We start from the raw sequence: 26,398 nt of genomic DNA, 5'->3' as shown, positions 1-26,398 counted from the left end.
CATTCCATGCAGTCATGCTGGCCACATGACCTTGGAGGTGTCTATGGACAACGCCGGCTCTTTGGCTTAGAAATGGAGATGAGCACCAACCCTGCAGAGTTGGACATGACTGGACTTAATATTTACCTTATATGAGATTACGCTGCCATATAATCCAGTTCAAAGCAGATAATATGGATTTATTACGGCAGTGTAGAAGGGGCCCTATACTCTGATGCAGTGTTTCTCAACCTTCCTAATGCTGCGACCCCTTAATACAGTTCCTCATGCTGTGGTGACCCCCCGACCATAAAATTATTCTTTTTGTTGCTATTTCATAACTGTTATTTTGCTACTGTTATGAATCGTAATGTAAATATCCAATATGCAGGATGTATTTTTATTCATTGGACCAAATTTGGTACAAATACCCAATACTCCCAAATTTGAATACTGGTGGGGTTGATGGGGGGGACTGATTTTGTCATTTGGGAGTTGTAGTTGCTGGGATGTGTAGTTCACCTACAATCAAAGAGCATTCTGAACTCCACCAACAATGGAATTTAACCAGACTTGGCACATAGAACTCCCATGACCAACAGAAAATGCTGGAATGGTTTGGTGGGCATTGACCTTGAATTTGGGAGTTGTAGTTCACCTACATCCAGAGAGCACTGTGGACTCAAACAATGATCAATCCGGACCGAACTTGGCATGAACACTCAATATGTTCAAATGTGAACTCTGGTGGAGTTTGAGGGAAAATAGACCTTGACATTTGGGAGTTGTAGTTGCTGGGATTTATAGTTCACCTACAATCAAAGAGCATTCTGAACCCCACCAACGACTGAATTGTGCCAAACTACCCACACAGAACCCCTATGACCAACAGAAAATATTGTATATTCTGATGGTCTCTGGTGACCCTCGCAACCCCCCCCCCAGGGGTCCCGACCCCCAGATTGAGAAACACTGCTTTTTTTTGTCGTGTCAGGAGCGACCTGAAAAACTGCAAGTTACTCCTGTTGTGAGAGAATTGGCCATCTGCAAGGATGTTGCCCAGGGGACACCCGTATGATTTGATGTTTTTATCATCCTTGTGGGAGGTTTCTCTCATGTCCCTGCATGAGGAGCTGGAGCTGATAGAGGGAGCTCATCCGCCTCTCCCCAGATTCGAACCTGTGACCTGTTGGTCTTCAGTCCTGCCGGCACAGAGCTTTAACCCACTGTGCCACTGGGGACTAATGGATTGGAATCAACGTTCCCTCCAGATTCTTGATTGTGATTTGTTACCTTTCCTAGGGATTGCCAACTTTTCTTCCCGTTTGGCTCCTGTGACTTTAAGAGAACCACCCAACATATAGAAATTGAATAGGATAAGAGAAGGAGATGCTTCCTGAGCAAGCTGCTATCTTGAAAAGAGAAGGGGGGAAAAAATAAAAATTCAGCATTTTGTTAGAATGGGCAACTTTGCATGACAGCATGGAAAAAATATAAGGGAACATGAGAAACTTTAGACTCTGTTGTGCAACTCCTTTGCTTATTTGGTAAAGGGAGTCATGAGATGGGTGGGCGGGAAGGATGTTGGTCATGTGAGGAAGAGAGAGAAAGGGTATTTAAAGCTGGACCTTGGGGTTGGCAGTGATTGCAGTTCCCTTTCTCCTGGAACTTCCCATCATATCATTTTGACTCTGAGGATCCTAGGAAGAGATGCAGCATGGTCTCTTCTGGCAGGCTCTTTGTGGGAGTCTTTCTTCCAGTGGCAGCAATGCTCTCTCTGGCTCAAGCAGGTAAGTCTCAGTTGGGCTTAGACACAAAGGCTTAGTTCCAGATGGCAAAAGGGGGATTGGTTTTGTCATTTGGGAGTTGTAATTTCCTGGGATTTATAGTTAACCTACAATCAAAGAGCATTCTGAACTCCACCAATGATGGAATTGAACAAATTTGGCAAACAGAACTCCCATGACCAACAAAAAATACTGGAAGGGTTTGATGGGCAATGACCTTGAGTTTGGGAGTTGTAGTTCACCTACATCCAGAAAGCACTGTGGACTCAAACAATGATGGATCAGGACCAAACTTGGCACGAACACTCAATATGCCCAAATGTGAACACTGGTGGAGTTTGGGGGGAAGTTGCCATTTGGGAGTTGTAGTTGCTAGGATTTATAGTTCCCTTACAATCAAGGAGCATTCTGAACTCCACCAACAATATACTTGAACCAAACTTGGCACACAGAACTCCCATGACCAACAGAAAATACTGGAAGGGTTTGGTGGGCATTGACCTTGAGTTTGGGAGTTGTAGTTCACCTACATCCAGAGAGCACTGTGGAGTCAAACAATGGTGGATCCTGTCCACACTTGGCACGAACATTCAATATGCCCAGATGTGAACACTGGTGGAGTTTGGGGGGAAGTAGACCTTGACATTTGGGAGTAGTCGCTTCTGGGATTTATAGTTCATCTACCATCAAAGAGTATTCTGAACTCCACCAACTATAGAATTGGGTCAAACTTCCCACACAGAACTCCCACGATGAACAGAAAATACTGTGTTTTCTGATGGACTTTGGTGACCCCTCTGACACACCCTTGCAATCTCCCCAGGGGAGATTGCAAGTTGAGAAACGCTGATCTAATCATATGTTTCCTGAATTCCTATGGGTCTCCCTCATGCCAATTCTTTCTTTCTTTCTTTCTTTCTTTCTTTCTTTCTTTTCCCCTGCTTCCCACACATTCTGCATCCTCAGATTCAACCACACTTCTTTTTGTTTATAAAAATCAAACCTTAATTTTTGTCATTTTATTACATAGATTACACTATGTAACAAAATTTGAAAAAGTTTTTGTTCCTGTATTGATAGTGTTATTCCTGTCGAATTGTACAATACTTACTTCGAAAGTAGTTGTTCTACTCCAGAAACATTGTTTTTGTGGCTGTCACAAGCTATGTTGAATTGGGTTGCTGTGAGTTTTCTGGGCTGTATGACCATGTTTCAGAAGCATTCTCTCCTGACATTTCACCCACATCTATGGCAGGCATCCTCAGAGGTTGTGAGGTCTTTTGGAAACTAGGCAAGTGGGGTTTATATATCTGTGGAATGTCCAGGGTGGGAGAAAGAACTCTTGTCTGTTTCAGGAGAGTGTGAATGTTAGGTCCTCCCAACAAAGGATTCCCCCTGGCAGGAAGCAACCAAGCTTTGAAGCTGCAAAGCCATTCAATGCTAATCAAGGTGGCCAATTGCATGATTCAGATCTGCCAGCGATTCAATCAAGGAAAGTTTGCGAATAAAGCTCTTCGGCAGGGAATGACAGCACCCCAACTCCCCCCCCCCCAATGCCTGGAACTGAGAACAGCTTCCAAGACGCCAAACAAAAGGCTATACACCTCTATCTATATACAGTTGTCTGTCTTGTTGTTGTATAAATAAATAAACTGAGAGATTTGAAAAGCAGCTGAAAAAGTGGAATGACATAGGACTAAGTCGGACTGTATTTGCCAAATAGTTGGGGGCTAGGAAATGAATATATGTGGTTGTGTGTAGTTTGGATAGAAATGTCCATTTTCACCCACCTTTGTTTTTCTCTTCCTCCCAACCCCAGGGCGACATTTCCACCTGCTCCGCCAGCAGATCCTAGAGCAGCGCGAGGAACGCCTGTTGAAAGAGGACAATTTTGTCCGCTTGGACCAGGGAGTGAGTCTTACCAAATGGGACCACTTCATGGAGAACTTCATTCGTCAACCTCTGGACCACTTCAACAAGAAAAACCGGGCCACGTTCAACCAGGTAAGAAAATACAACAGCGATAGGAATGAGAAGAGGAAGCCAGAGAAATGCCCATGTGTACTTTGGGACTACAACAGGTATGGGCAAACACAGGCCTGGGGCCGGATGCAGACCCTTGGGCTCTTTTCTCAGGCCCTCTCTCACCATCCTATCCTTCCTTCCTTTATTCATTCCATCCTTCCTTCTCTTCCTTCCTTCTATTTCTTATCTCCCTCTTTCTCCTTCCTTCCCTTTCACCCTTTCATCCTTCCTTTCTTCTTTCCTCCCTCCTTCCCTCTTTTTTCTTCCTTCCTTCCCTTTGTCTTTCCTTCCTTCTCTCTTTCCTCCCTCCCTCCATTCTCCTCCACCCGCCCTTTCTTCCAGCCATCCTTCTCTTCCTTCCTTCCCTCTCTTTCTCCTTCCTTCCCTTTTGTCATTCCTTCCTCTCTCTTTCCTCCCTCCATTCTCTTCCTTCCTTCCCTCTCTCCTTCCTTCCTTCCCTCGTTCCTTCCTCTTTCCCTTTCTCCCTCTTTTTTCTTCCTTCCTTCCCTTTTGTCTTTCTTTCCTTCTCTCTTTCCTCCTTTCCCCTCTCACTCCATTCTCTTCCTTCCATCCTTCTCTTCCTTCCTTCCTTCCATCTTTCCTCCTTCCCCCTCTCCCTTTCTCCTTCCTTCCCTTTTGTCATTCCTTCCTCTCTCTTTCCTCCCTCCCTCCATTCTCTTCCACCCTTCTTCCTTTCCTTCCTTCCTTCCTTCCTTCCTTCCTTCCTTCCTTCTTTCTATCCTTCTCTTCCTTCCTTCCCTCTTTCCTTCCTCTTTCCCTTTCTCCCTATTTTTCTTACTTCCTTCCCTTTTGTCTTTCCTTCTCTCTTTCCTCCCTCCCCCTCTCACTCCATTCTCTTACTTCCATCCTTTTCTTCCATCTTTCCTCCCTCACTCCTTCTCTCTCCTTCCTTCCTTCCTTCCCTTTTGTCTTTCCTTCCTTCTCTCTTTCCTCCCTCCCCCTCTCACTCCATTCTCTTACTTCCATCCTTTTCTTCCATCTTTCCTCCCTCACTCCTTCTCTCTCTCTCCTTCCATCCATCCTTCCTTCCCTCTTTCCTCCCTCCTTCCCTCTCTTTCTCCTCCTTTCCCTTTTGTATTTCCCTACATCCCTCTTTCCTCCCTCCCCCATTCCCTTCCACCCTTCCTTTCTTCTATCCATCCTTCTCTTCATTCCTTCCTTTCTTCCCTTTTCCTCCCTTCATCCTTTCTCTTTCTCCTTCCTTCCTTCCTTCCGTTTTCCTCCCTCCATCCTCTCTTTCTCCTTCCTTCCTTCCCTTTTGTCTTTTCTTCTTTCTTCTTTCCTCCCTCCCTCCATTCCACCCTTCCTTCCTTCTCTTCCTTCCTTCTCTCTTTCCTCCCACCGTCCCTCTCTCTCTTCCTCCTTCTTTCCCTTTTGTCTTTCCTTCCTTCTCTCTTTCCTTTCCAGCGCTTTAACCCACTGACATACCAAATATGAAATTCCAGGAGCGGGAATACAAAACTACTACATTTGTTTTGATACCTAATGGAAGGGAATGTAAAAAGGTGAAAAGCACCAAATGTGACCAAGACTGAAGTCTAATTCTTCCCCAAACGATCAATCTACAATCATCACCCAAATTCTCCCTGCCCCAATATGCAGCAAGGGCTTGGCTTTAGCCTCATTTGTTCTCCTTGCAATCCACAGCAATACTGGGTTAATACTGGATTCTGGAGACCCGATGGCCCTGTCTTCCTCTTCATCGGAGGCGAGGGCCGCTTGTCCGAATATGTGTTGCTAAGGGGTAAGTAAGTACCACCACTGGAAAAAGAAAAGCGTATATACTTGAGCATAAGCCCTTTTATTAGGCTAAAATGCCTCCCTCAGCTTATACTCGAGTCAAAGTTATCTATTATTTTCCTCTGTTACTATTATTATTTTTTATTACATTTATTACTTTACTCTATTATTATTATTATTATTATTATTATTACATTTACATTATTTTGCTCTATTATTTTTATTACATTTATTATTTTACTCTATTATTATTACATTATTTTACTCTATTACTTTATTCCTAACAGCCTCAGGACATTTTAAAAGGCAGATTAAATAGTGGGACAGCAGAGTTTTAATGGAGACCGTACCCACCAAATAAAGTTGGAGAATATGACTCCTTTTCCCAGAAAGTCCATAGGTAATTCTCATTAAATAGTTTTTCTTTCTGATTTCAGGGCATCATGTGAACCTGGCAGAGAAATACGGTGCTCTTCTATTGGCTTTAGAGCATCGTTTCTATGGTGGAAGCCTCAAACCTGAGATGCTGGAGGACCGCAACCTGCAATACCTGAGCAGCCAGCAAGCGTGAGTTGGTAGCTCCCCAAAACGTCTTGTATTGTGGGGAGAAGGGGATTATGGTCATGGGGTTCTCTTTGTTTGATGCACAAGGAGGCCCTTTGCCAGAATCTCCGGGGTTGCTACTACTATACATCTCCCTGAATGATTCCAAAGCACCTTGCAATTATTTAAGGCAGTGTTTTTCAACCTTCCTAATGCCATGACCCCTTAATACAGTTCCTCATCTTGTGGTGACCCCCAACCATTACATTATTTTTGTTGCTACTTCATAACTGTCATTTCGCTCCTAGAATCATAGAATCAAAGAGTTGGAAGAGACCTCATGGGCCATCCAGTCCAACCCCCCTGCCAAGAAGCAGGAATATTGCATTCAAAGCACCCCTGACAGATGGCCATCCAGCCTCTGCTTAAAAGCTTCCAAAGAAGGAGCCTCCACCACATTACATGATGATGTTATGAATCATCATGTAAATATCTGACATGCAGGATGTATTTTCATTCAGTGGATGAAATTTGGTACAAATACCCGATACACCCAAATTTGAATACTGGTTGGGTTGGGGAAGATTGATTTTGTCATTTGGGAGTTGTAGTTGCTGGGATTTATAGTTCACCTACAATTAAAGAGCATTCTGCACTCCACCAGCGATGGAATTGAACCAAACTTGGAACACAAAACTCCCACAACCAACAGGCTTTGGTGGGCACTGACCTTGAGTTTGGGAGTTGTAGTTCGCTTACATCCAGAGAGCAGTGTGGACTCAAACAATGATGGATCTAGACCCAACTTGGCACGAATATTCCATATGTCTAAATATGAACACAGATGGAGTTTGGGGGGAACAGACCTTAAAAATTGGGAGTTGTAGTTTACCTATAATCAAAGAGCTTTCTGAACCCCACCAACAACAGAATCAAAGAGCATTCTGAACCCTTCCATGGTGCCTTAAAACATACCACATCACTTAAAACATGTTAAGCATTAAAACATAATGAGCATAATAAAAAATACATTTCAATGAATCACGTCATCCAGAATCATAGTCTAAAGGCCAATCCATAGTCAAATTGCACACATTCCTGCACTTCTCTGAACTCAATATGCCCAAATGTGAACACTGGTGGAGTTTGGGGTAAATAAACCTCATCATTTGGAAGTTGTAGTTGCTGGGATTTATAGTTCACTACAATCAAAGAGCATTCTGAACCCTACCAATGATAAAATTGGGGCAAACTTTCCCCACAGAACCCCCATGACCAACAGAATTTTTAAATATATTTTTATTTCGAACCCTTGTATCCCGCCCTTATCAGCAATTTGATGCCATAATAAATACACTATAAAATGCATAATAAAACAAGCAATCAATTATAAATAGTTAAAATATAAACAATACAATGTATAAACTACTAAGAATAACCACTTTAGTGGTCATTATTAGTCGAAAACTAGTTGAATGCTCCATCAAACTTATCCATAATCCATTTCCAAGCCATTGTCAATATTGTTATTGTCATTGTCCGCTTAATTACCTGAAGGCCTGGTCCCACATCCAGGTTTTTAACTTTTCCTAAAAGTGAGGAGGGATGTAGATGACCTAATTTCCCTGGGGAGTGAGTTCCATGGGGGGGACACCACCAAGAGGGCCCTGTCCCTCGTCCCCGCCAAGTGTGTTTGAGACAGAGGCAGGGCCGAAAGCAGGGACGCCGCAGACGATCTTAAATTCCAAGGTGGGACGTAGAAGGAGATATGTTCGGACAGGTACACTGGAAAATACTATGTTTTCTGATAGTCTTTGGTGACTCTTCACCGCCCCCATGGGTCCCGACCCCCAGGTTGAGAAACGCTGATTTAAGGGGAAAAAATTAGTTAAGATATTGGGTTTTGTTGTTGTTGTTGTTGTTGTTGTTCATTCGTTCAGTCGTTTCCTACTCTTCATGACTTCATGGACCAGTCCATGCCAGAGCTCCCTGTCAGCCATCACCACCCCCAGCTCCTTCAAGGTCAAGCCAGTCACTTCAAGGATCTCATTCATCCATCTGGCCCTTGTTCAGCCCCTCTTCCTTTTTCCTTCCATTTCCCCCAGCATAATTGTCTTCTCTAAGCTTTCTTTTCTTCTCATGATGTTGCCAAAGGACTTCATCTTGGCCTCTACTATCCTTCCCTCCAATGAGGAGTCGGGGTTTATTTCCTGAAGTATGGACTGGTTGGATCTTCTCACTGTCCAAGGCACTCTCAGGGTTTTCCTCCAGCACCACAGTTCAAAAACATCTATCTTCCTTCGCTCAGCCTTCCCTAAGGTCCAGCTCTCACATCCGTAGGTGACTATGGGGAATACCATTGCTTTAACTATGCGGATCTTGGTTGCCAGTGTGATGTCTCTACTCTTCACTATTTTATCAAGATTGGACATTGCTCTCCTCCCAAGAAGTGAGCGTCTCCTGATTTCCTGGCTGCAGTCTGCATCTGCAGTCATATTTGCACCTAGAAATACAAAGTCTGTCACGGCCTCCATGTTTTCTCCCTCTATTTCCCAGTTGTCAATCATTCTTGGTTTTTTTTTATGTTTAACTGCAACCCAGCTTTTGCGCTTTCTTCTTTCACCTTGATTAGAAGGCTCCTCAGCTCCTCCTCACTTTCGGCCATCAAAGTGGTGTCATCTGCATATCTAAGGTTGTTAATGTTTCTTCCAGCAATTTTCACCCCAGCCTTGCTTTCATCAAGCCATGCACATCGCATGATGTGTTCTGCATACAAGTTGAATAGGTTGGGGGAGAGTATACAACCCTACTGTACGCCTTTCCCAATCTTGAACCAGTCTGCTGTTCCGTGGTCAGTTCTGACTGTTGCGACTTGGTCCTTGTACAGATTCCTCAGGAGAGAGGGAAGGGGGCTTGGGATGCCCATCCCACCAAAAACTTGCCACAGTTTATTATGATCCACACAGTCAAAGGCTTTAGAGTAGTCAATGAAGCAGAAGTAGATGTTTTTCTGAAACTCCCTGCCTTTCTCCATTATACAGCATCTGGATATTGGCAATGTGGTCTCTCATTCCTCTGCCTTTTCTAAACCCAGCTTGGACATCTGGCAACTCTCTCTCCCTGAGTCCCCATTGGGTAGATGCTGTTGGGGTATAAATAAAGATTATTATTATTATTATTATTATTATTATTATTATTATTATTATTATTATTGGAGTCTTCCCTGCAGGATCTTGAGCATTACCTTCCTGGCATGAGAAATAAGGGCCACTGTATGGAAGTTTGTGCAGTCTTTAGCATTTCCTTCTTGTTTTACAAAAGTTAAAAAAGCACATCGTGAAAAACTGTTTAAAACGTAAGTGGGAAAACCCAAGATCAGAGCACAGCACTTTCAGAAACCGACTGCGATGTGATTTAAAAATCAAAGGCCTGCCTCCATAGAAAATTATTATCCTGCTGGTTGAAATGCGTCTCTTTCTCCAACATTTCTTCTATCTCATTGTTGTTTGCAATTTTCACAATAAGCCCTGGATACTTTAAAAATCTCACCAAGGGTTCCTTTCATAGTTAGAGCTATCCAATTATGCATAAATGTATCTTAATTTCCAACTGCTCGGCCTTTTCACCGACGACATATTTTGTGGTTTGACTGCATCCTAATTTCAGAAAAATCCAAACGTGATTTGTAAACCCTTGCTTTCTTGTTCTTGTGCAGTTTGTCCGACCTTGTTTCCTTCCACTGGTTCATCACTGAAAAATACAAGCTGACACCAAACAACACCTGGATTTGTTTTGGAGGGTCCTATCCTGGCTCCTTGGCAGCTTGGTTCCGACTCAAGGTAAGGACTGAGGGGCTTAATGACTCACCTTTCTTTTGGACCATGGTCTTATGTTATCTTGTATTATGTTTATGATACACTACGTTTTCTTGTACAGTATATCTCTACCTGCAACTAGCTCCAGACTTAATGTTGCAAAGCTTGAAAGTGTGACACATAGCTGTATGTTAGATGTAGCTGGTCTGTAGTGTAACTGTTTAATTGCCAACGGCAAAAGATCACTGCTGACCGGAAGGTCGCAAGTTCGAAGCCCGAGTCAGATTGAGCACCCAACTGTTGAGCGTAGCTTACTGTCCACCTAAACCAGCATTTCTTAACCTGGCTTGGGGGGGAGGGGCGGGGAAGGTCATGACAGGGATGTCTGTTGGTCATAGGGGTTCTCTGTGGGAAGTTTGGCCCAATTCTATCGTCGGTGGGGTTTACAATCCTCTTTGATTGTAGGTGAACTATAAATCCCAGCAACTACAACTCCTAAATCTCAAGGTCTACTTTCCCCAAACTCCCCCAGTGTTCACATTTGGGCATATTGAGTTTTCATTTCAAGTTTGGTCCAGATCCATCATTGTTTGAGTCCACAGTTCTCTCTGGACATAGGTGAACTATAACTCCAAAACTCAAGGTCAATGCCCACCAAATACTTCCAGTATTTTCTGTTGGTCATGGGAGTTCTTTGTGCCAAGATTGGTTCAATTCCATCGTTGGTGGAGTTCAGAATGCTCTTTGATTGTGGGTGAACTATAAATCCCAGCAACTACAACTCCCAAATGACAAAATCAATCCTCCCCAACCCCACCAGGATTCAAATTTGGGTGTATCGGGTATTTGTGCCAAATTTGGTCCAGTGAATGAAAATACATCCTGCAGATCAGATATTTACATTATGATTCATAACAGTAGCAAAATTACAGTAAAGAAGTAGCAACGAAAATAATCTTATGGTTGTGGGTCACCACAACATGAGGAACTGTATTAAGGGGTTGTGGCATTGTGTAGGTTGAGATACACTGACCTAAGATACTCAAAAGCAACTGAGCTGTGATTAGAGAAATTAAAGTGGGGAGGTATTTCATGACACCATATAAATGCCGTAGATCAAAGAACAAGGAGGAAATACTATAATCCAAAGGGCTTGGCGTCATAGTGGAGGAAGCAATAGCATTTCCCTGTAACTGGAATCGAGCATAACCATAAAGCATAATAATAAATAATAAAATATTATTAAAATATTATTTTAATAATTATTAAATTAATTATTTATTAATTTAATAATTATTAAAATTTATTAAATTATAAAAATAAAAAAAAATAAAAAATAAAAAATTATAAACCAGACGCAGAAGTTGGAAAATGTGAAATAATACCTCTGTCTATCTGTCTGTCTTGTATGTCTAAAAATGACTATTTGCAGTGTATGTGTGCATTGTGGTCTGCCCTGAGCCCCCTTCGGGGTGAGATGGAAAGAATATAAATACAATAAAGAAATAAATAAAAGATGTGTCAAAAGAGCAAGTTGTTGGAAAGTGAAGTATCAGAAGGCAAGGGAAGTTAGCCGGCTTATTTTTTCCCCGTTCTATCTCTTTCAGTTTCCGCATTTAGTCTTTGGCGCTGTCGCATCTTCAGCTCCCGTCCGGGCCCAGCTGGATTTCACAGGTTACCACAAGGTAAAAACATATTCGGGGATCAATTGATTGGGTCTTCAAGGATGGTCCATATGATAGACTAAAACCAATCCCCAAAGGTGTTGTCGAAGGTTTTCATGGCAGAATCACTGGGTTGCTGTGAGTTTTTTGGGCTGCATGACCATGTTACAGCACCATTTTCTCCTGACATTTTGCCTGTATCTGTGGACAGCATCTTCAGAAGTTCTGTTGGCCGTGAAGCTTCTGGTGTGAGAGAATTGGCCCTCTGCAAGGACGTTGCCCACGGGACGCCTGGATGTGTTACCATCTTGTGGGAGGCTTCTCTCATGTCCCTACATAAAAAGCTGGAGCTGACAGACGGGAGCTCACCCCACTCCCCAGATTCAAACCACCGGATGTGTTACCATCTTGTGGGAGCCTTCTCTCATGTCCCTACATAAGAAGCTGGAGCTGACAGATGGGAGCTCACCCCACTCCCCAGATTCAAACCACTGGATGTGTTACCATCTTGCGGGAGCCTTCTCTCATGTCCCTACATAAGAAACTGGAGCTGACAGACGGGAGCTCACCCCACTCCCCAGATTCAAACCACCGGATGTGTTACCATCTTGCGGGAGGCTTCTCTCATGTCCCTATATAAGAAGCTGGAGCTGACAGACAGGAGCTCACCCCACTCCCCAGATTCAAACCACCGGATGTGTTACCATCTTGCGGGAGGCTTCTCTCATGTCCCTACATAAAAAGCTGGAGCTGACAGATGGGAGCTCACCCCACTCCCCAGATTCAAACTACCGGATGTGTTACCATCTTGCGGGAGGCTTCTATGTCCCTACATAAGAAGCTGGAGCTGACAGACGGGAGCTCACCCTGCTCCCCAGATTCAAACCACCGACTTTTAAGTCAGCAGTCCTGCCGGCACAAGCGTTTAACCCATTGTGCCACTGCGAGTTCCTAAGGTTGGATAGCATTGAGTAGCCATGAGGCTACAAAGTCAATCAGTGAGGTATCTGTATAGAGGTGGCCTGGCCTATGTTGCCTGGAGGCATCCTTTGTTTGGGAGGTGTCAACTGGCAGTAGGTTTCCCTTTCCATCTCCAGTGTCTGGAGGCGATGCTCAACTCTGGCCAAGGGGAGATGCTCTCATTCCGCCGAGACAGTACCTATTGATATACTCACATTACATGTTTTCGAATTGCTAGGTTGGCAGAAGCTAGGGGTAACAGAAGGAGCTGATAGTTTCATCACTGTTTCCCTAACCATCTCCCATTTTTCCAGGTGGTTGCAGCAAGTCTTTCAAACCCAGTGATCAATGGCTCCAAAGAGGTTAGTTGTTCACTTTTTAAAAAATGAACATCAGTTTGGGTACCGATTGAGTTTTATTGAAGGTTTAGCGTGGCAACTTATGCATACCTAATCTTTGCTGTTGGAATAAGAGCAGCGTTTCTCAACCTGGGGGTCATGAGTGGGTGTCACCAAAGACCATCAAAAAACACCATATTCTCTGTTGGTCATGGTGGTTCTATGTGGGAAGTTTGGCCCAATTCTATTGTTGATAGAGTTTAGAATGATCTTTGATTGTAGGTGAACTATAAATCTCAGCAGCTACAACTTCCAAATGTCAAGGTCTATTTTCCCCAAACTCCACCAGTGTTCACATTTGGGCATACTGAGTATTCGTGCCAAGTTTGGTCCAGATCCATCATTGCTTGAGTCCACAGTGCTCTCTGGATGTAGATGAACTACAACTCCAAAACTCAAGGTCAATGCCCACCAAACCCTTCCAGTATTAATGTATTGTCGAAGGTTTTAATGGCTGGAATCACTGGGTTGTTATAGGTTTTTCAGGCTATATGTCCATGTTCTAGAAGTATTCTCTCCTGACATCATGCCTGTATTTATGGCAAGCATCCTCAGAGGATCTCACAACCTCTGAGGATGCTTGCCAGAGATGCAGGCGAAATGTCAGGAGAGAACACTTCTAGAACATGGCCAAATAGCCCAAAAAACCTACAACAACCCAACCTTCCAGTATTTTTTGTTGGTCATGGGAGTTCTGTGTGCCAGGTTCGGTTCAGTTCCATCATTGGTGGAGTTCAGAATGCTCTTTGATTGTAGTATAACTATAAATCCCAGCAACTACAATTCCCAAAAATCAATCCCCTCCAACTGCACCAGCATTCAAATTTGGGTGTATCGGGTATTTGTGCCAAATTTTGTCCAATGAATGAAAATACATCCTGCATATCAGATATTTACATTACGATTCATAACAGTAGCACAATTACAGTTATGAAATAGCAATGAAAATAATGTTAGAATCATAGAATCATAGAATCAAAGAGTTGGAAGAGACCTCATGGGCCATCCAGTCCAACCCCCTGCCAAGAAGCAGGAATATTGCATTCAAATCACCCCTGACAGATGGCCATCCAGCCTCTGCTTAAAAGCTTCCAAAGAAGGAGCCTCCACCACACTCCGGGGCAGAGAGTTCCACTGCTGAACGGCTCTCACAGTCAGGAAGTTCTTCCTAATGTTCAGATGGAATCTCCTCTCTTGTAGTTTGAAGCCATTGTTCCGCGTCCTAGTCTCCAAGGAAGCAGAAAACAAGCTTGCTCCCTCTTCCCTGTGGCTTCCTCTCACATATTTATACATGGCTATCATATCTCCTCTCAGCCTTCTCTTCTTCAGGCTAAACATGCCCAGTTCCCTAAGCCGCTCCTCATAGGGCTTGTTCTCCAGACCCTTGATCATTTTAGTCGCCCTCCTCTGGACACATTCCAGCTTGTCAATATCTCTCTTGAATTGTGGTGCCCAGAATTGGACACAATATTCCAGATGTGGTCTAACCAAAGCAGAATAGAGGGGTAGCATTACTTCCTTAGATCTAGACACTATGCTCCTATTGATGCAGGCCAAAATCCCATTGGCTTTTTTTGCCGCCACATCACATTGTTGGCTCATGTTTAACTTGTTGTCCACGAGGACTCCAAGATCTTTTTCACACGTACTGCTCTCGAGCCAGGCGTCCCCCATTCTGTATCTTTGCATTTCATTTTTTCTGCCAAAGTGGAGTATCTTGCATTTGTCACTGTTGAACTTCATTTTGTTAGTTTTGGCCCATCTCTCTAATCTGTCAAGATCGTTTTGAATTCTGCTCCTGTCCTCTGGACTATTGGCTATCCCTCCCCATTTGGTGTCGTCTGCAAACTTGATGATCATGCCTTCTAGCCCTTCATCTAAGTCATTAATAAAGATGTTGAACAGGACCGGGCCCAGGACGGAACCCTGCGGCACTCCACTCGTCACTTCTTTCCAAGATGAAGAGGAAGCATTAGTGAGCACTCTCTGTGTTCGTCCACTTAACCAATTACAGATCCACCTCACCGTAGTTTTGCCTAGCCCACATTGGACTAGTTTCCTTGCCAGAAGGTCATGGGGGACCTTGTCGAAGGCCTTACTGAAATCCAGGTACGCTACATCCACGGCGTTCCCCGCATCTACCCAGCTTGTAACTCTATCGAAGAAAGAGATCAGATTAGTCTGGCATGACTTGTTTTTGATAAATCCATGTTGACTATTAGCGATGATTCTATGATTCTATACCAGAAACACTGGTATAAGAGTATGCATTATGGGTTGTTGTAGGTTTTTCCAGGCTATATGGCCATGTTCTGGAGGCAATTTTTCTCCTGACGTTTCGCCTGCATCTATGGCAAGCACCTTAGAGGTAGTGAGTATGCATTATGGTTTGCAGGGATAGTCCCAGTCAATCATCTGGTTTCTTCCTTTTTCAGCTGTTTTTAAAATGCCCATTTTGCTCTATTCGCTGAACATTCCTCTTTGAACTCAGCTAAAGAGGACCGAGTTTCAAGTGCAAATGTAGTTTGCACTCCATTAAAAGAGTACAAAATTTTATCTTTCCCAGTAGGTTCAGGCAAAAGCAAACTGCTGGATGTTCTTCCACATCAGTCACTTCTGCTGTCCTAACTTCACTCTGATATTGCTGGTGCACACTTGTTCCAATAGTAATCTATGAGATGTTGCAATGGTGTTGTGGATTTGGGAAGGGTAATGGTTTTGGGTATCCTCCCAGGCCCAGCACAAAAAAATGGAAGGAAAATCCATCTTTCCAAGTGTTTGTCTTGCTCTCCTTTTAGTGCCTTGATGCAGTAACCGAGGCCTTCTCTGCAGTGGAGGAGTTGGTGCGTTCTGGGCAGCTGGACAAGCTGGACAAAGACTTCCACTCCTGTTTGCCTCTGGGAGGACTCAAGGACAGCCTCATGCTAATCAACAACCTGGCCTCCATGTTCATGGCCATTGTCCAGTACAACGGCGAAGGTGTGGAGTGGGCCAATGTGGGCAGCATTTGCAAGACCATGACCAACCACAACACCGGATCTGCCTACCAGAGACTCGTGGAAACCAATAATGTGAGTCTGAGCTATTCTGGTCAGTGTTGGTGATTTGAAATTCCATATAGGTAATAGAGTGACTGTCACAAGGTGAAAAACTCTGCTATGGTATACTGTTGCATATGCCATAGAAAGCAAGCAGGTGGTCCAAGCAAAATCCATCCAGCCCTTGTATTGTCGAAGGCTTTCATGGCCGGAATCACTGGGTTGTTGTAGGTTTTTACGGGCTATATGGCCATGTTCTAGAGGCATTTTCTCCTGACGTTTCGCCTGCATCTATGGCAAGCATCCTCAGAGGTAGTGAGGTCTGTTGGAACTAGGAAAAAGGGTTTATATATCTGTGGAATGACCAGGGTGGGACAAAGGACTCTTGTCTGTTGGAGCTAGGTGTGAATGTTTCAACTGATCACCTCGATTGATTGATGCTAACGTCAGGAAACGTCAGGAGAAAATGCCTCTAGAACATGGCCATATAGCCCGAAAAAACCTACAACAACCCATCCAGCCCTTCTTTGCCATACTATATTATATGTAAGATTACTAATAATATTACAGTATAGTGGTATAGTACAATATAGTAATATATAATACTAATATTTTGCTATGCTGATAATATAAGATATTGTATGTACATACGAGGGTTGAATGAAAAGTAATGCCTCCACCTTCATAACTCCTCAACAGATGGCAGTACTGGTTTGCGGCAGGTTCTGGCTTGTTCAGTAGACTCTCCTCTACAGTTCCATTTTTTGGGGAAGCCTTAGCATTGAACGGTTGTATTGTTACCTCTAAGGAACTAGTGTCCACAAGAGATTTACGTCCAAGTTCCTAATCTGTAGTCTCTCAGATGTAGATTTCTATTTTCCTGCCTGCGGTGTATGACTCAGGAGTGCCGTAGGTAATGGATTAAGTTGCTCTAATTAGTTGGTCCAGGTAAAAAAGGTGGAACCTAAAAATGTATAGTTTGTGACACTTGCAGAAAGGCTTCAACTTATGGTGGCCCCATGGATGTGAAGCCTCCAAGATATCAACAAAGGCAGGACTCTTTAGTTGGCAAGTTGCAATAAATACCTGTGCATAGATGTGGTCCCCCAAGTAATGTATGAGAGCTGAATGAAAAGTAATGCCTCCACCTATGTAACTTCTCCACGGATCGCAGTACTGGTGTGCAGCAGGTACTGGCTTGTTCAGTAGACTCTCCTCTACAGTTCCATTTTGGGGAGAAGCCTTAGCATTGAACAGTTGTCTTGTTAAAGTGCAAAGTATGGAACCCTGCGCAGACAGTCGATCAATGCAACTTAAGCAACGTGCAGTCATTGAATTCTTAACAGCAGAAGGTGTCACCCCAAAGGAGATTAATCAGAAAACGCAAGCTGTTTATGGTGATTGCGTTAATTTGAGTACTGTGCATCGTTGGGAGAGTAAGTTTAAGGATGATGAGAAGGGAATACTTGACTTGCGTGACAAAGAAAGAGTTGGACGCCCTGTGACAGCAACCACTCAGTTTCACAAGCAAAAGGTTGACAGATTGATTCAGGATGATCGTCATATCACTCAAAGAGAAATTTCAAGCAAGTTAAAGAGCACATTGTAAGGGTTATTTCTGTGTTTGATTTATTAAAATATTCCCATCCAAACCCAAGTAACAAAGGTGGAGGCATTACTTTTCATTCAACCCTAGTATAACTTGTAAGCCGCTTTGAGTCCCCTTCAGGGTGAGAAGGGTGGGATATAAGTGCCATTAAATAAATAAATAAATTGCCTTCACCAAAATGAGACAGGGTATGGAAATGCTAAATCTCACAAAGTCTCTGCAAGAAGCCACATGCACTAATCATACGGCAGCAAAGGTGAGTTGATTTTTGCTTCTTTTTGCATCCTACAGATGGTTGTGAGCGGCATTAAAATTGCATGCTTGGACAACTCATATGCAGCATTCATAGAGGAAATGAGCAACCCCAAGTTCTTTTCGATGGACATGATGGAGCGGCAGTGGATCTACCAGACATGCACAGAGTTTGGATATTGTGAGCGAGAACAGAATTCAGCCTTATCTTCCTCCCCCCCCCCCCCATGGCATTCATGCACATTAATATTACGTGTTTTTATATTGGGAAAATGTAGTTTCTAATAGTGGTTCTCTAAGAGTTGGTTTACTTCTCAGGGGTCTTGTTAAATGTAGACTTGATAGAATGGAACAATTAGCGATTGCAAGTCCTAAAAGTCAGACTTTGATGATGATGATGATGATGATGATGATGATGATGATGATGATGATATTGATGATATTCCAAACTAGATCCTTTTAAACCAAGATAGAATCATAGAGTTGGAAGAAACCTCATGGGCCATCCAGTCCAACTCCCTGCCAGGAAGCAGGAAAATTGCATTCAAAGCATCCTGACAGATGGCCATCCAGCTTCTGTTTAAAAGCTTCCAAAGAAGGACCCTCCACCACACTCTCACAGTCAAGAAGTTCTTCCTAATGTTCAGATGGAATCTCCTTTCTTGTAGTTTGAAGCCATTGTTCCACGTCCTAGTCTCCAGGGCAACAGAAAACAAGTTTACTTCAAACTACAAGAAAGGGGATTCCACCTGAACATGAGGAAAAACTTATTGACTGTGAGAGCCATTCAGCAGTGGAACTCTCTGCCCTGGAGTGTGGTGGAAGCTCCTTCTTTGGAAGCTTGTTCTCTGCTTCCCTGGAGACTAAGACACCGAACAATGGCTTCAAACGACAAGAAAGGAGATTCCATCAGACCATGAGGAAGAACTTCCTGACTGTGAGAGCCATTCAGCAGTGGAACTCTCTGCCCCGGAGTGTGGTGGACGCTCCTCCTTTGGAAGCTTTTAAACAGAGGCTGGATGGCCATCCGTCAGGGGTGCTTTGAATGCAATATTCCTGCTTCTTGGCAGGGGGTTGGACTGGATGGCCCATGAGGTCTCTTCCAATTCTATGATTCTAAGTGGCCAACCTGATGTCCTTAGGGAGGGAGTTCCACAGATGGGGGACCCCCGCCGAGAAGGCCCTATCTCTCTTCCCCACCAACCGCATTTGCGAGAGTGGTGGGATTGAGAGCAGGGCCCCCTCTGACGATCTTAAGCTTCGTGATGGTTCGTAACAGGAGATATGTTCAGACACTTAATCTGGGCCAGAATGACTTGTTTAGGATCCTAAATTATTCCAATCCCATTCTTCTCGTCATTCCAGTCCAGACCTGTGAGGACCCTGCCTGCCCCTTTTCCCGCCTGGTGAACTTGAGGTTTCAGATGGACGTCTGCAAGCAGGTCTTCAACATCTCCGACCGCAATGCCCAGGAAGCTGTGTCTTTCACCAACGAATACTATGGGGCTGACCATCCCAAAGCCAGCCATGTCCTTTTTGTGAATGGTATGGCCAATTGTGAAGTTGGGGTGAATTTGGGATTCAGAGCGAAAGACAATGGTGTTTTGTGTGTATGTGTCAAGAGCAACTTGAGAAACTGCAAGTTGTTTCTGGTGTGAGAGAATTGGCCATCTGCAAGGTCGTGGCCCAGGGGACACCCGGATGTTTGATGTTTTACCATCCTTGTGGGAGGCTTCTCCCATGTCCCCGTATGTGGAGCTGGAGCTGACAGAGGGAGCTCATCCATGTTCTCCCTGGATTTGGACCTACTACCTGTCAGTCTTCAGTTCTGCCAGCACAATAGTTTAACCCATTGAGCCACTGGGGTCTCCAAAGACAATGATGACACTAGGACACAGCCAGATTAATAACTGGGGCGACTTACAGGAAGCGGTCAACCCCACTGTTAAAGGAGCTTCATTGGCTGCCGTTCATCTTCTGGTTCCAATTCAAGGTACAGGTTCTTACTTATAAAGCCCTAAACGGTTTGGGACCTGCCTACCTTCATGATCTTATCTCTCTCCATGAACCAGCCTGATTTCTTCGTTACTATAGAAACTATCCCAGCTAGCAATTGCCAGTACTTGGAATACTTGTATTCCAAAAAGGCAATCTTCTTCACCTGTGGGAGAGCTTTATGTTACACTTCCCTGCAATAGATCTTCAGGGACTGACCTTTTCTGTTGGATCAGGCTTGTTGATTGTTTGACCTTTTCTCTGTTTAAGACTTTTTCTGACCTCATTTCTTAGGTGACGTCGATCCTTGGCATGTGTTGAGTGTCCTCAAGGACCAGTCCCTCTCCGAGTTGGCCATTGTCATCAATGGCACTGCCCACTGTGCCAATATGGATTCACCTTTGCCCACAGACCCATTGCCTCTGGTTGAAGCCAGAAAGGTAATAAGGAGCCAATGATTATATTTTCTATATATAGCATGGTATTATTAATATATTACGGTAATAAAAACAGTTGTTGGAAGACATGACGAGAAATTCCTCAGGAATCCTACTCTCTCTAGCCCTAAATTGGCAACGGACAGGTTCTCAGAGGTCCAGGTTTTCTGCTCCAAAAGTGCATTTCTGTTATACGTTCTGTCATGCTAGGTTACAATTATAAATGTTTTGTTCTTTGTATACCGATCTCTTAGCAACTATCAGAGCTGTCTCCTCGTGTTGTGTTTGGTCAGTTGTCCCTATAGCAAATCTTTCTTCTCTGATTTGATTTCCTTTCTGTTGACCCATTCATATGACAGAATTACAGCCTGCCTCCACATTTTCATGCTTAATTTTTACCAACTTGATTTGTTTGTAGGTTTGATTCATATGTTCTCTAGGAATCTCTAAGTTCTATAGGCAATTTCTGTTGGAGGTTGACTACAGAGTCATGCTAGAGGATTTACAGATTCCTAAAATGGGTTTTCTTTCTTTCATGCAGTCATGCTGGCCACATGACCTTAGAGGTGTTTACGGACAATGCCGGCTCTTTGGCTTAGAAATGGAGAGGAGTACCCCCCCCCCCAAGAATCCGACACAACTCAACTAAATGACAAAGAAGTCTTTACCTTTACCTTTTATACATTACTAGCTGTACTCGTCACGCATTGCTGTGGCCAACCTTCCCTCTTTCCTTCTTTCCCTCCTACCTTCACTCCCTCTTTTTCTCCTTCTTTCCCTCCTTCCTTCACTCCCTCTTTCACTCCCTCTTTCCTCCCTTCCTTCCCATCTTTCCTTCTCTTTCTCTTTCCTTCCTTCCTCCTTTTTCTTTCTCTTCTGCTGTCTCCCTTTTCTTCCTTCTCTTTCCTTCCTTTCTCTACATCTTCCCCCCTTCCTTCGCTCCCTCTTTCCTTCCTTCTTTCCCTTTTTTCTTTCCTTCTCTCCTTCCTTCTCTAACTTTCCTTCCTTCCCTTTTTCTTCCCCCCTTTCTCTCCTTTCTTCCTTCTCTGCCTCTATCCTTCCTTCTCCCTTTTCTTCTTTCTTTCCCTCCCTCTTTCTTTTCTTTCTTTCTTTTTCTTTTTTCTCTCCCCTTCCCTCCCTCTTTCTTTCTTTTTCTGTATTGTCATTTAGCTTTTCGTCATTTAGCTTTTGGGGGCTTTTTAGTCCCTTCTGCTGTGTTTTTCAGTGTTTTTATGAGTGAAGGACATACATTGGGTTGTTAGGTGACTTGTGTCCAAATTTGGTGTCAATCCCCCAGTGGTTTTTGAGTTCTGTTAATCCCACAAACGAACATTACATTTTTATTTACATAGACTAGCTGTACCTGCCACGCATTGCTGAGGCTAACCTTCCCTCCCTCTTTTTTATTTATGTAGATAATAGGGCTGGGCAATTCGTTTCGTTAATTCGTAATTCGTTAAAAAATTCGTTAATTTTTGAATTACAAAACGATAACGAATCAGTCTGGAGCAATTTTTTTTAAAAAAACGAATTTTTAAAGCTATTTTGTAATTGTTTTGTAATTGTTTCGTTATTATTTCAGCTCCTGGCTGCAAAGGGGCCCGAGCAGGGGCAAGGAGAAGGGAAGGCAGGCGAGAGACTGAGCGAGCAAGCTCCCTTCCCGGCCTGGCTTCCTCCCCTCGCTCCCCTGGCTCCCCCCGCCCCCTTCTTCCCCCTTTTCCCGGCTCACCTGGGCATGCGCACACCCCACACATGCCCGGCCCGGCGCAGGGGTGGTCTGGCGTGCCCGCTCGGCGGGGCCCTGGCATCCGCCGCCCTGGGAAAGAGAAAGACCCCCGCCCAGCAGCAGCGGCAAGGCCGCTGACTCCCCCGATCCTCTCCCCCGCCGGGAAAAGGAAACGCAGGAGGAGGCGCAGCAACAGCAGCGGAGCAACCACCCGATTCTTCTCTCTCCCTCTCTCTAAGTGTGTATGTGTGCCGCCTCTATCTCTGGCTGTGCGCGCGCTGCGTGCGCGAGACGGAGGCGACCGCGCGGGTGGGAGGGAGGGAGAGGGAGGGAGGGCTAGAGAGGGAGGGCTAGAGAGGGGGCAGACTAAAACTATTATTAAACACTATTATTATTAAAACTATTATTTAAAACTAATATTTTCATGTTGCACAACCGCGTCCGCCATTTTAACAAATTGATTCGTTAATAATAACGAAATTTCGTAAATACCGAACTTTTAAAAAGGAAAATTTTGTAATTATTTTAAATATCGAAACGCAAAAAACCCCAAAAAACGAATCGATTTTAGAAACAAATTTTTGCGTTGTTACCCAGGCCTAGTAGATAACTCTATCCTCAATTCATTCCTGATACAATAAATAAATACATAAAAACACGGGGAAAGATTATTAAAGGACAAAAACTTTGTTTTTGTGGGACATCCTGCAGCACATTTTGCTACAGTATTTCAATGAATATTCCATTGAGTCTCAAGCAATTCAACATAGCTTGTGACAGTCACAAAAACAAAGTTTCTGGAATAGAACAACTACTTTCAAAGTAAGTAAGTACCACATAATTAAACAGGAATTAGGCTGAGTTTAGTACAGCAGGTTAAACCGCTGTGCTCCAGAAAGTCACGCCAATTGGAAAGTCAGCAATTTGAGCCCAGACGAACTGAGCACCTGCCATTAGCCCCAGCTCACTTGTCCAACTAGCAGGTTGAAAGCAGAAATGTGAGTAGATATAACAGGCATTGCTGTTTAACGAGGAGGTAATAAAATCACCTTTAAAAGGACATCAACCAGAGGAAAGCTCATTGGCATGGAAGTTGGCGTGACATCACCCCACCGTGGCCTGAGTTGAGCACAGTCTCCAAGATGTCAGAAATAATATGGGAAAAATTGCCTATATCTCTGTTTGTGTTTGTCTGTCCTTGTTAATTGCATAATCGGCATTGAATGTTTGCCGTATGTGTGTTCTGTAAGCCACTCTGAGTCCCCTTCGGGGTGAGAAGGGCGAGGTATAAAGACTGTAAATAATAACACTTTCAAACCAGGAACAGAAAATGTTTCAAATATTGTTACATAGTATTATTAGAATTTAACTGCAAAACAATGCATTTCACATATGTATTCCTTTTTTTAACTAACGAAAAATGCACTTTTGGGGGAGCGGGTATTGTGCCGTAATGTAAAATCAAGCGTCGTTCATGTATGATCAGTCCATACACTGTCTTCCCAGAGAAAGAAAATATGCCACACAGATTATCAGTAAAGAACAAGTAGTTTACTCTTCATCATGTAGAACAACATATGTGCAATCATGTCAACAGTTATTGCCCCAACTTTATTCTCCATCTTCATCGCTATGATACTTCACCTTGTTGACGGGAAGCTTCCCACTGGAGTGGAAATCATCTATTGGACAGATGGCAAGCTGTTTACCCCCAGCAGACTGAAAGCCAAAACCAAGGTTACAACAACATCTGTTATAGAACTCCAGTATGCTGATGACAATGTCGTTTGTGCACATTCAGAAGAAGATCTACAAGCCACACTAAACACCTTCGCAGAAGCATACGAGAAGCTCGGCCTGTCATTAAACATTGAGAAAAACAAAGTGCTGTTCCAGCAGTCACCAGCCATCCCCTCTCCAATGCCAGAGATACAGCTTAATGGTTTAACATTAGAAAACGTTGATCATTTCCACTACCTTGGCAGCCACCTCTACCTATACAAAAGTGCTTGTTTATAAAGCTATTGTCCTCCCAACCCTGCTATATGCCTGCAAAACGTGGACCTATCTACAGATGTCACATGCAACTCCTGGAACGATTCCATCAGCGCTGCCTCTGGAAAATCCTGCAAATCTCTTGGGAAGACAAGCGGACAAACATCAGCATGCTGGAAGAAGCAAAGACCACCAGCATTAAAGCGATGGTCCTCCGCCATCAACTTCACTGGACCGGCCACGTTGTCTGGATGCCTGACCACCGTCTCCCAAAGCAGTTGCTCTATTCCAAACTCAAGAATGGAAAACGGAATGTTGGTGGACAGAAAAAAAGATTTAAAGATAAGTTTAAAGTCAACCTTAAAAACTCTGGCATAGACACTGAGAACTGGGAAGCCCTGGCCCTTGAGCGCTCCAGCTGGAGGTCAGCTGTGACCAGCAGTGCTGCAGAATTTGAAGAGGCACGAATGGAGGGTGAAAGAGAGAAAGGTACCAAGAGGAAAGCGCATCAAGCCAACCCCGACCGAGACCACCTTCCACCTGGAAACCAATGTCCTCACTGCAGAAGAAGATGCAGATAAAGAATAGGGCTCCACAGCCACCTACAGACTCACAAGAATTCTGATCCTGGAAGACTATCCTACTCAGCCAACGAGGGATCACCTAAGTAATTGTGGCATAATGTAAAATCACGGCATGGAAAATGGCGTGACATCACCCCACCGTAGTTCATGTATGATCAATCCATACACTGTCTTGCCTGAGAAAGAAAATATGCCACACAGATTATCAGTAAATAACAAGTAGTTTATTCTTCATAATGTAGAACAACATATGTACAATCATGTCAACAGTTGCATTAACTCACATAATGTCCTTTTAGGGAAATTTAAAATGGTGTTTCCGTGTCCATGTGGAGAAACTCCTTCCAGCAGCTCATGAAGCAAGAGTACACTACAAACTACACAGTTCAAGGCTGAATATATAACAGTAACCAAAACTCCCAGGCTCAGCTAGCTCCCAGGGCGTCTCCCAACCAATTAGCTTCGTGTTTATTTATTTTATTTATTTATTTATTTGATACACTTGTATACCGCTAATATCTCAGCCTGTGCGGCGACTCATTGCGGTTTACAACTTGTTAAAATACAATAGTCACTTAAAAATATAAAATAAGATATCAAAATACAAGACATAAAACATACATAGTATGAACATACTTAGTATCGGGCCACCAATACAAGTCGAAAACATCTCATAGTTAAAATCGTAATTCAGTTCGTTATCCTTGGTTGCAAGTCCATGGTCAAAATAACCTTACATCAGAAATTAGTTAAAAACTTGCTCGAACATCCAAGTTTTTAGATTTTTCCGAAATGCCATTAGCGAGGTGGCTGATCTTAGTTCAATAGGGAGGGCATTCCAAAGCCGGGGGGCCACCACAGAAAAGGCCCTATCTCTCGTTCCCGCGAGCCGCACCTGTGAAGCAGGCGGGATGGAGAGAAGGGCTCCTCCTGAAGATCTTAGGGTCCTGGTGTTTCTTATTTTACATTGGACACAGACACACTAACTGATTTCCTGCTTGCTCCAAAAGGTATAACCACATCATAAAATGTGTGACCAACCCTCTCTTCTTTCCCTTTGCAGAAAATCACCTCTCAGGTCGGTGAATGGCTGGAATTGGCAAGAAAGACACAACAAAACAGCTAAGCAACCAAATGGAGGGACAAAAGCTATTTGCAGGAACTGATCATTGGAGAAAACCTGCCCAGACTCAACCTCAATTAGAGGCTTGTCAGGAAAACCTCTTTGATGACAGCAATTCTACTTTTTTTACACTTCAGAACTCATTTGCATCATATTGGAACTGACTCTTTTATTACTGTGAAACGTACTTTTACTTTTCTTTACACTTGGAAATGCATTCGTGTGACCTTGAAACTGACTTTTTTTACTCTTGCTGACTGTGTTTTTGTTTTAAAAACTTTTTAAAAAAAAACATTTGCAAATAAAATGATTTTTATATAATGGATTCAGCAGGATGAGCTCCCATCTGTTAGCTCCAGCTTCTCATGCAGGGACATGAGAGAAATCTCCCACAGGACGGTAAAACATCTGGGCGTCCCCTGGGCAATGTCTTTGCAGACTGCTGACAGAAAGGTCAGTGGTTTGAATCCAAGGAGCAGGGTGAGCTCCCATCTGTCAGCTCCACCTGCTCATGCAGGGACACCAGAGAAGTCTCCCACAGGATGGTAAAACATCCGGGTGTCTCCTGGGCAATGTCTTTGCAGACTGCTGACAGAAAGGTTAGCGGTTTGAATCCAAGGAGCGGGGCGAGCTCCCATCTGTCAGCTCCAGCTTCTCATGCGGGGACATGAGAGAAGCCTTCCACAGGATGGTAAAACATCCAGGCA

General features: G+C 43.7%; 1 protein-coding gene across 1 annotated transcript; it reads left to right on the top strand.

The window, feature by feature from the left end:
- The first annotated feature begins 1,581 nt into the window (after positions 1–1,581).
- LOC137094941 (thymus-specific serine protease-like) lies at positions 1,582–26,016 on the top strand. The gene is made up of 12 exons (XM_067460946.1): positions 1,582–1,769; positions 3,586–3,770; positions 5,460–5,556; positions 5,990–6,119; positions 9,811–9,934; positions 11,518–11,595; positions 12,849–12,896; positions 15,731–16,003; positions 17,871–18,012; positions 19,197–19,376; positions 20,121–20,266; positions 25,632–26,016. Exons 1-12 carry the CDS (start codon positions 1,697–1,699, stop codon positions 25,692–25,694), a joined length of 1,539 nt encoding a protein of 512 aa, XP_067317047.1. The 5' UTR covers positions 1,582–1,696; the 3' UTR covers positions 25,695–26,016.
- The last annotated feature ends 382 nt before the right edge of the window (positions 26,017–26,398 follow it).

The sequence above is a fragment of the Anolis sagrei genome, chromosome X (assembly GCF_037176765.1).
Source record: "Anolis sagrei isolate rAnoSag1 chromosome X, rAnoSag1.mat, whole genome shotgun sequence".
Classification (NCBI taxonomy): Eukaryota; Metazoa; Chordata; class Lepidosauria; order Squamata; family Dactyloidae; genus Anolis; species Anolis sagrei.
The sequence above is the reverse complement of the archived record's forward strand: the minus strand, read 5'-3'. Positions and strand labels throughout refer to the sequence as shown.

Excerpts from the sequence above, each read along its gene's own strand:
- LOC137094941 (XM_067460946.1), top strand. The coding sequence starts at position 1,697 with ATGGTCTCTTCTGGCAGGCTCTTTGTGGGAGTCTTTCTTCCAGTGGCA. Across the intron at positions 1,770-3,585 it reads GCTCTCTCTGGCTCAAGCAG|GGCGACATTTCCACCTGCTC; the intron begins GTAAGTCTCAGT and ends TCCCAACCCCAG. Across the intron at positions 9,935-11,517 it reads CAGCTTGGTTCCGACTCAAG|TTTCCGCATTTAGTCTTTGG; the intron begins GTAAGGACTGAG and ends TATCTCTTTCAG.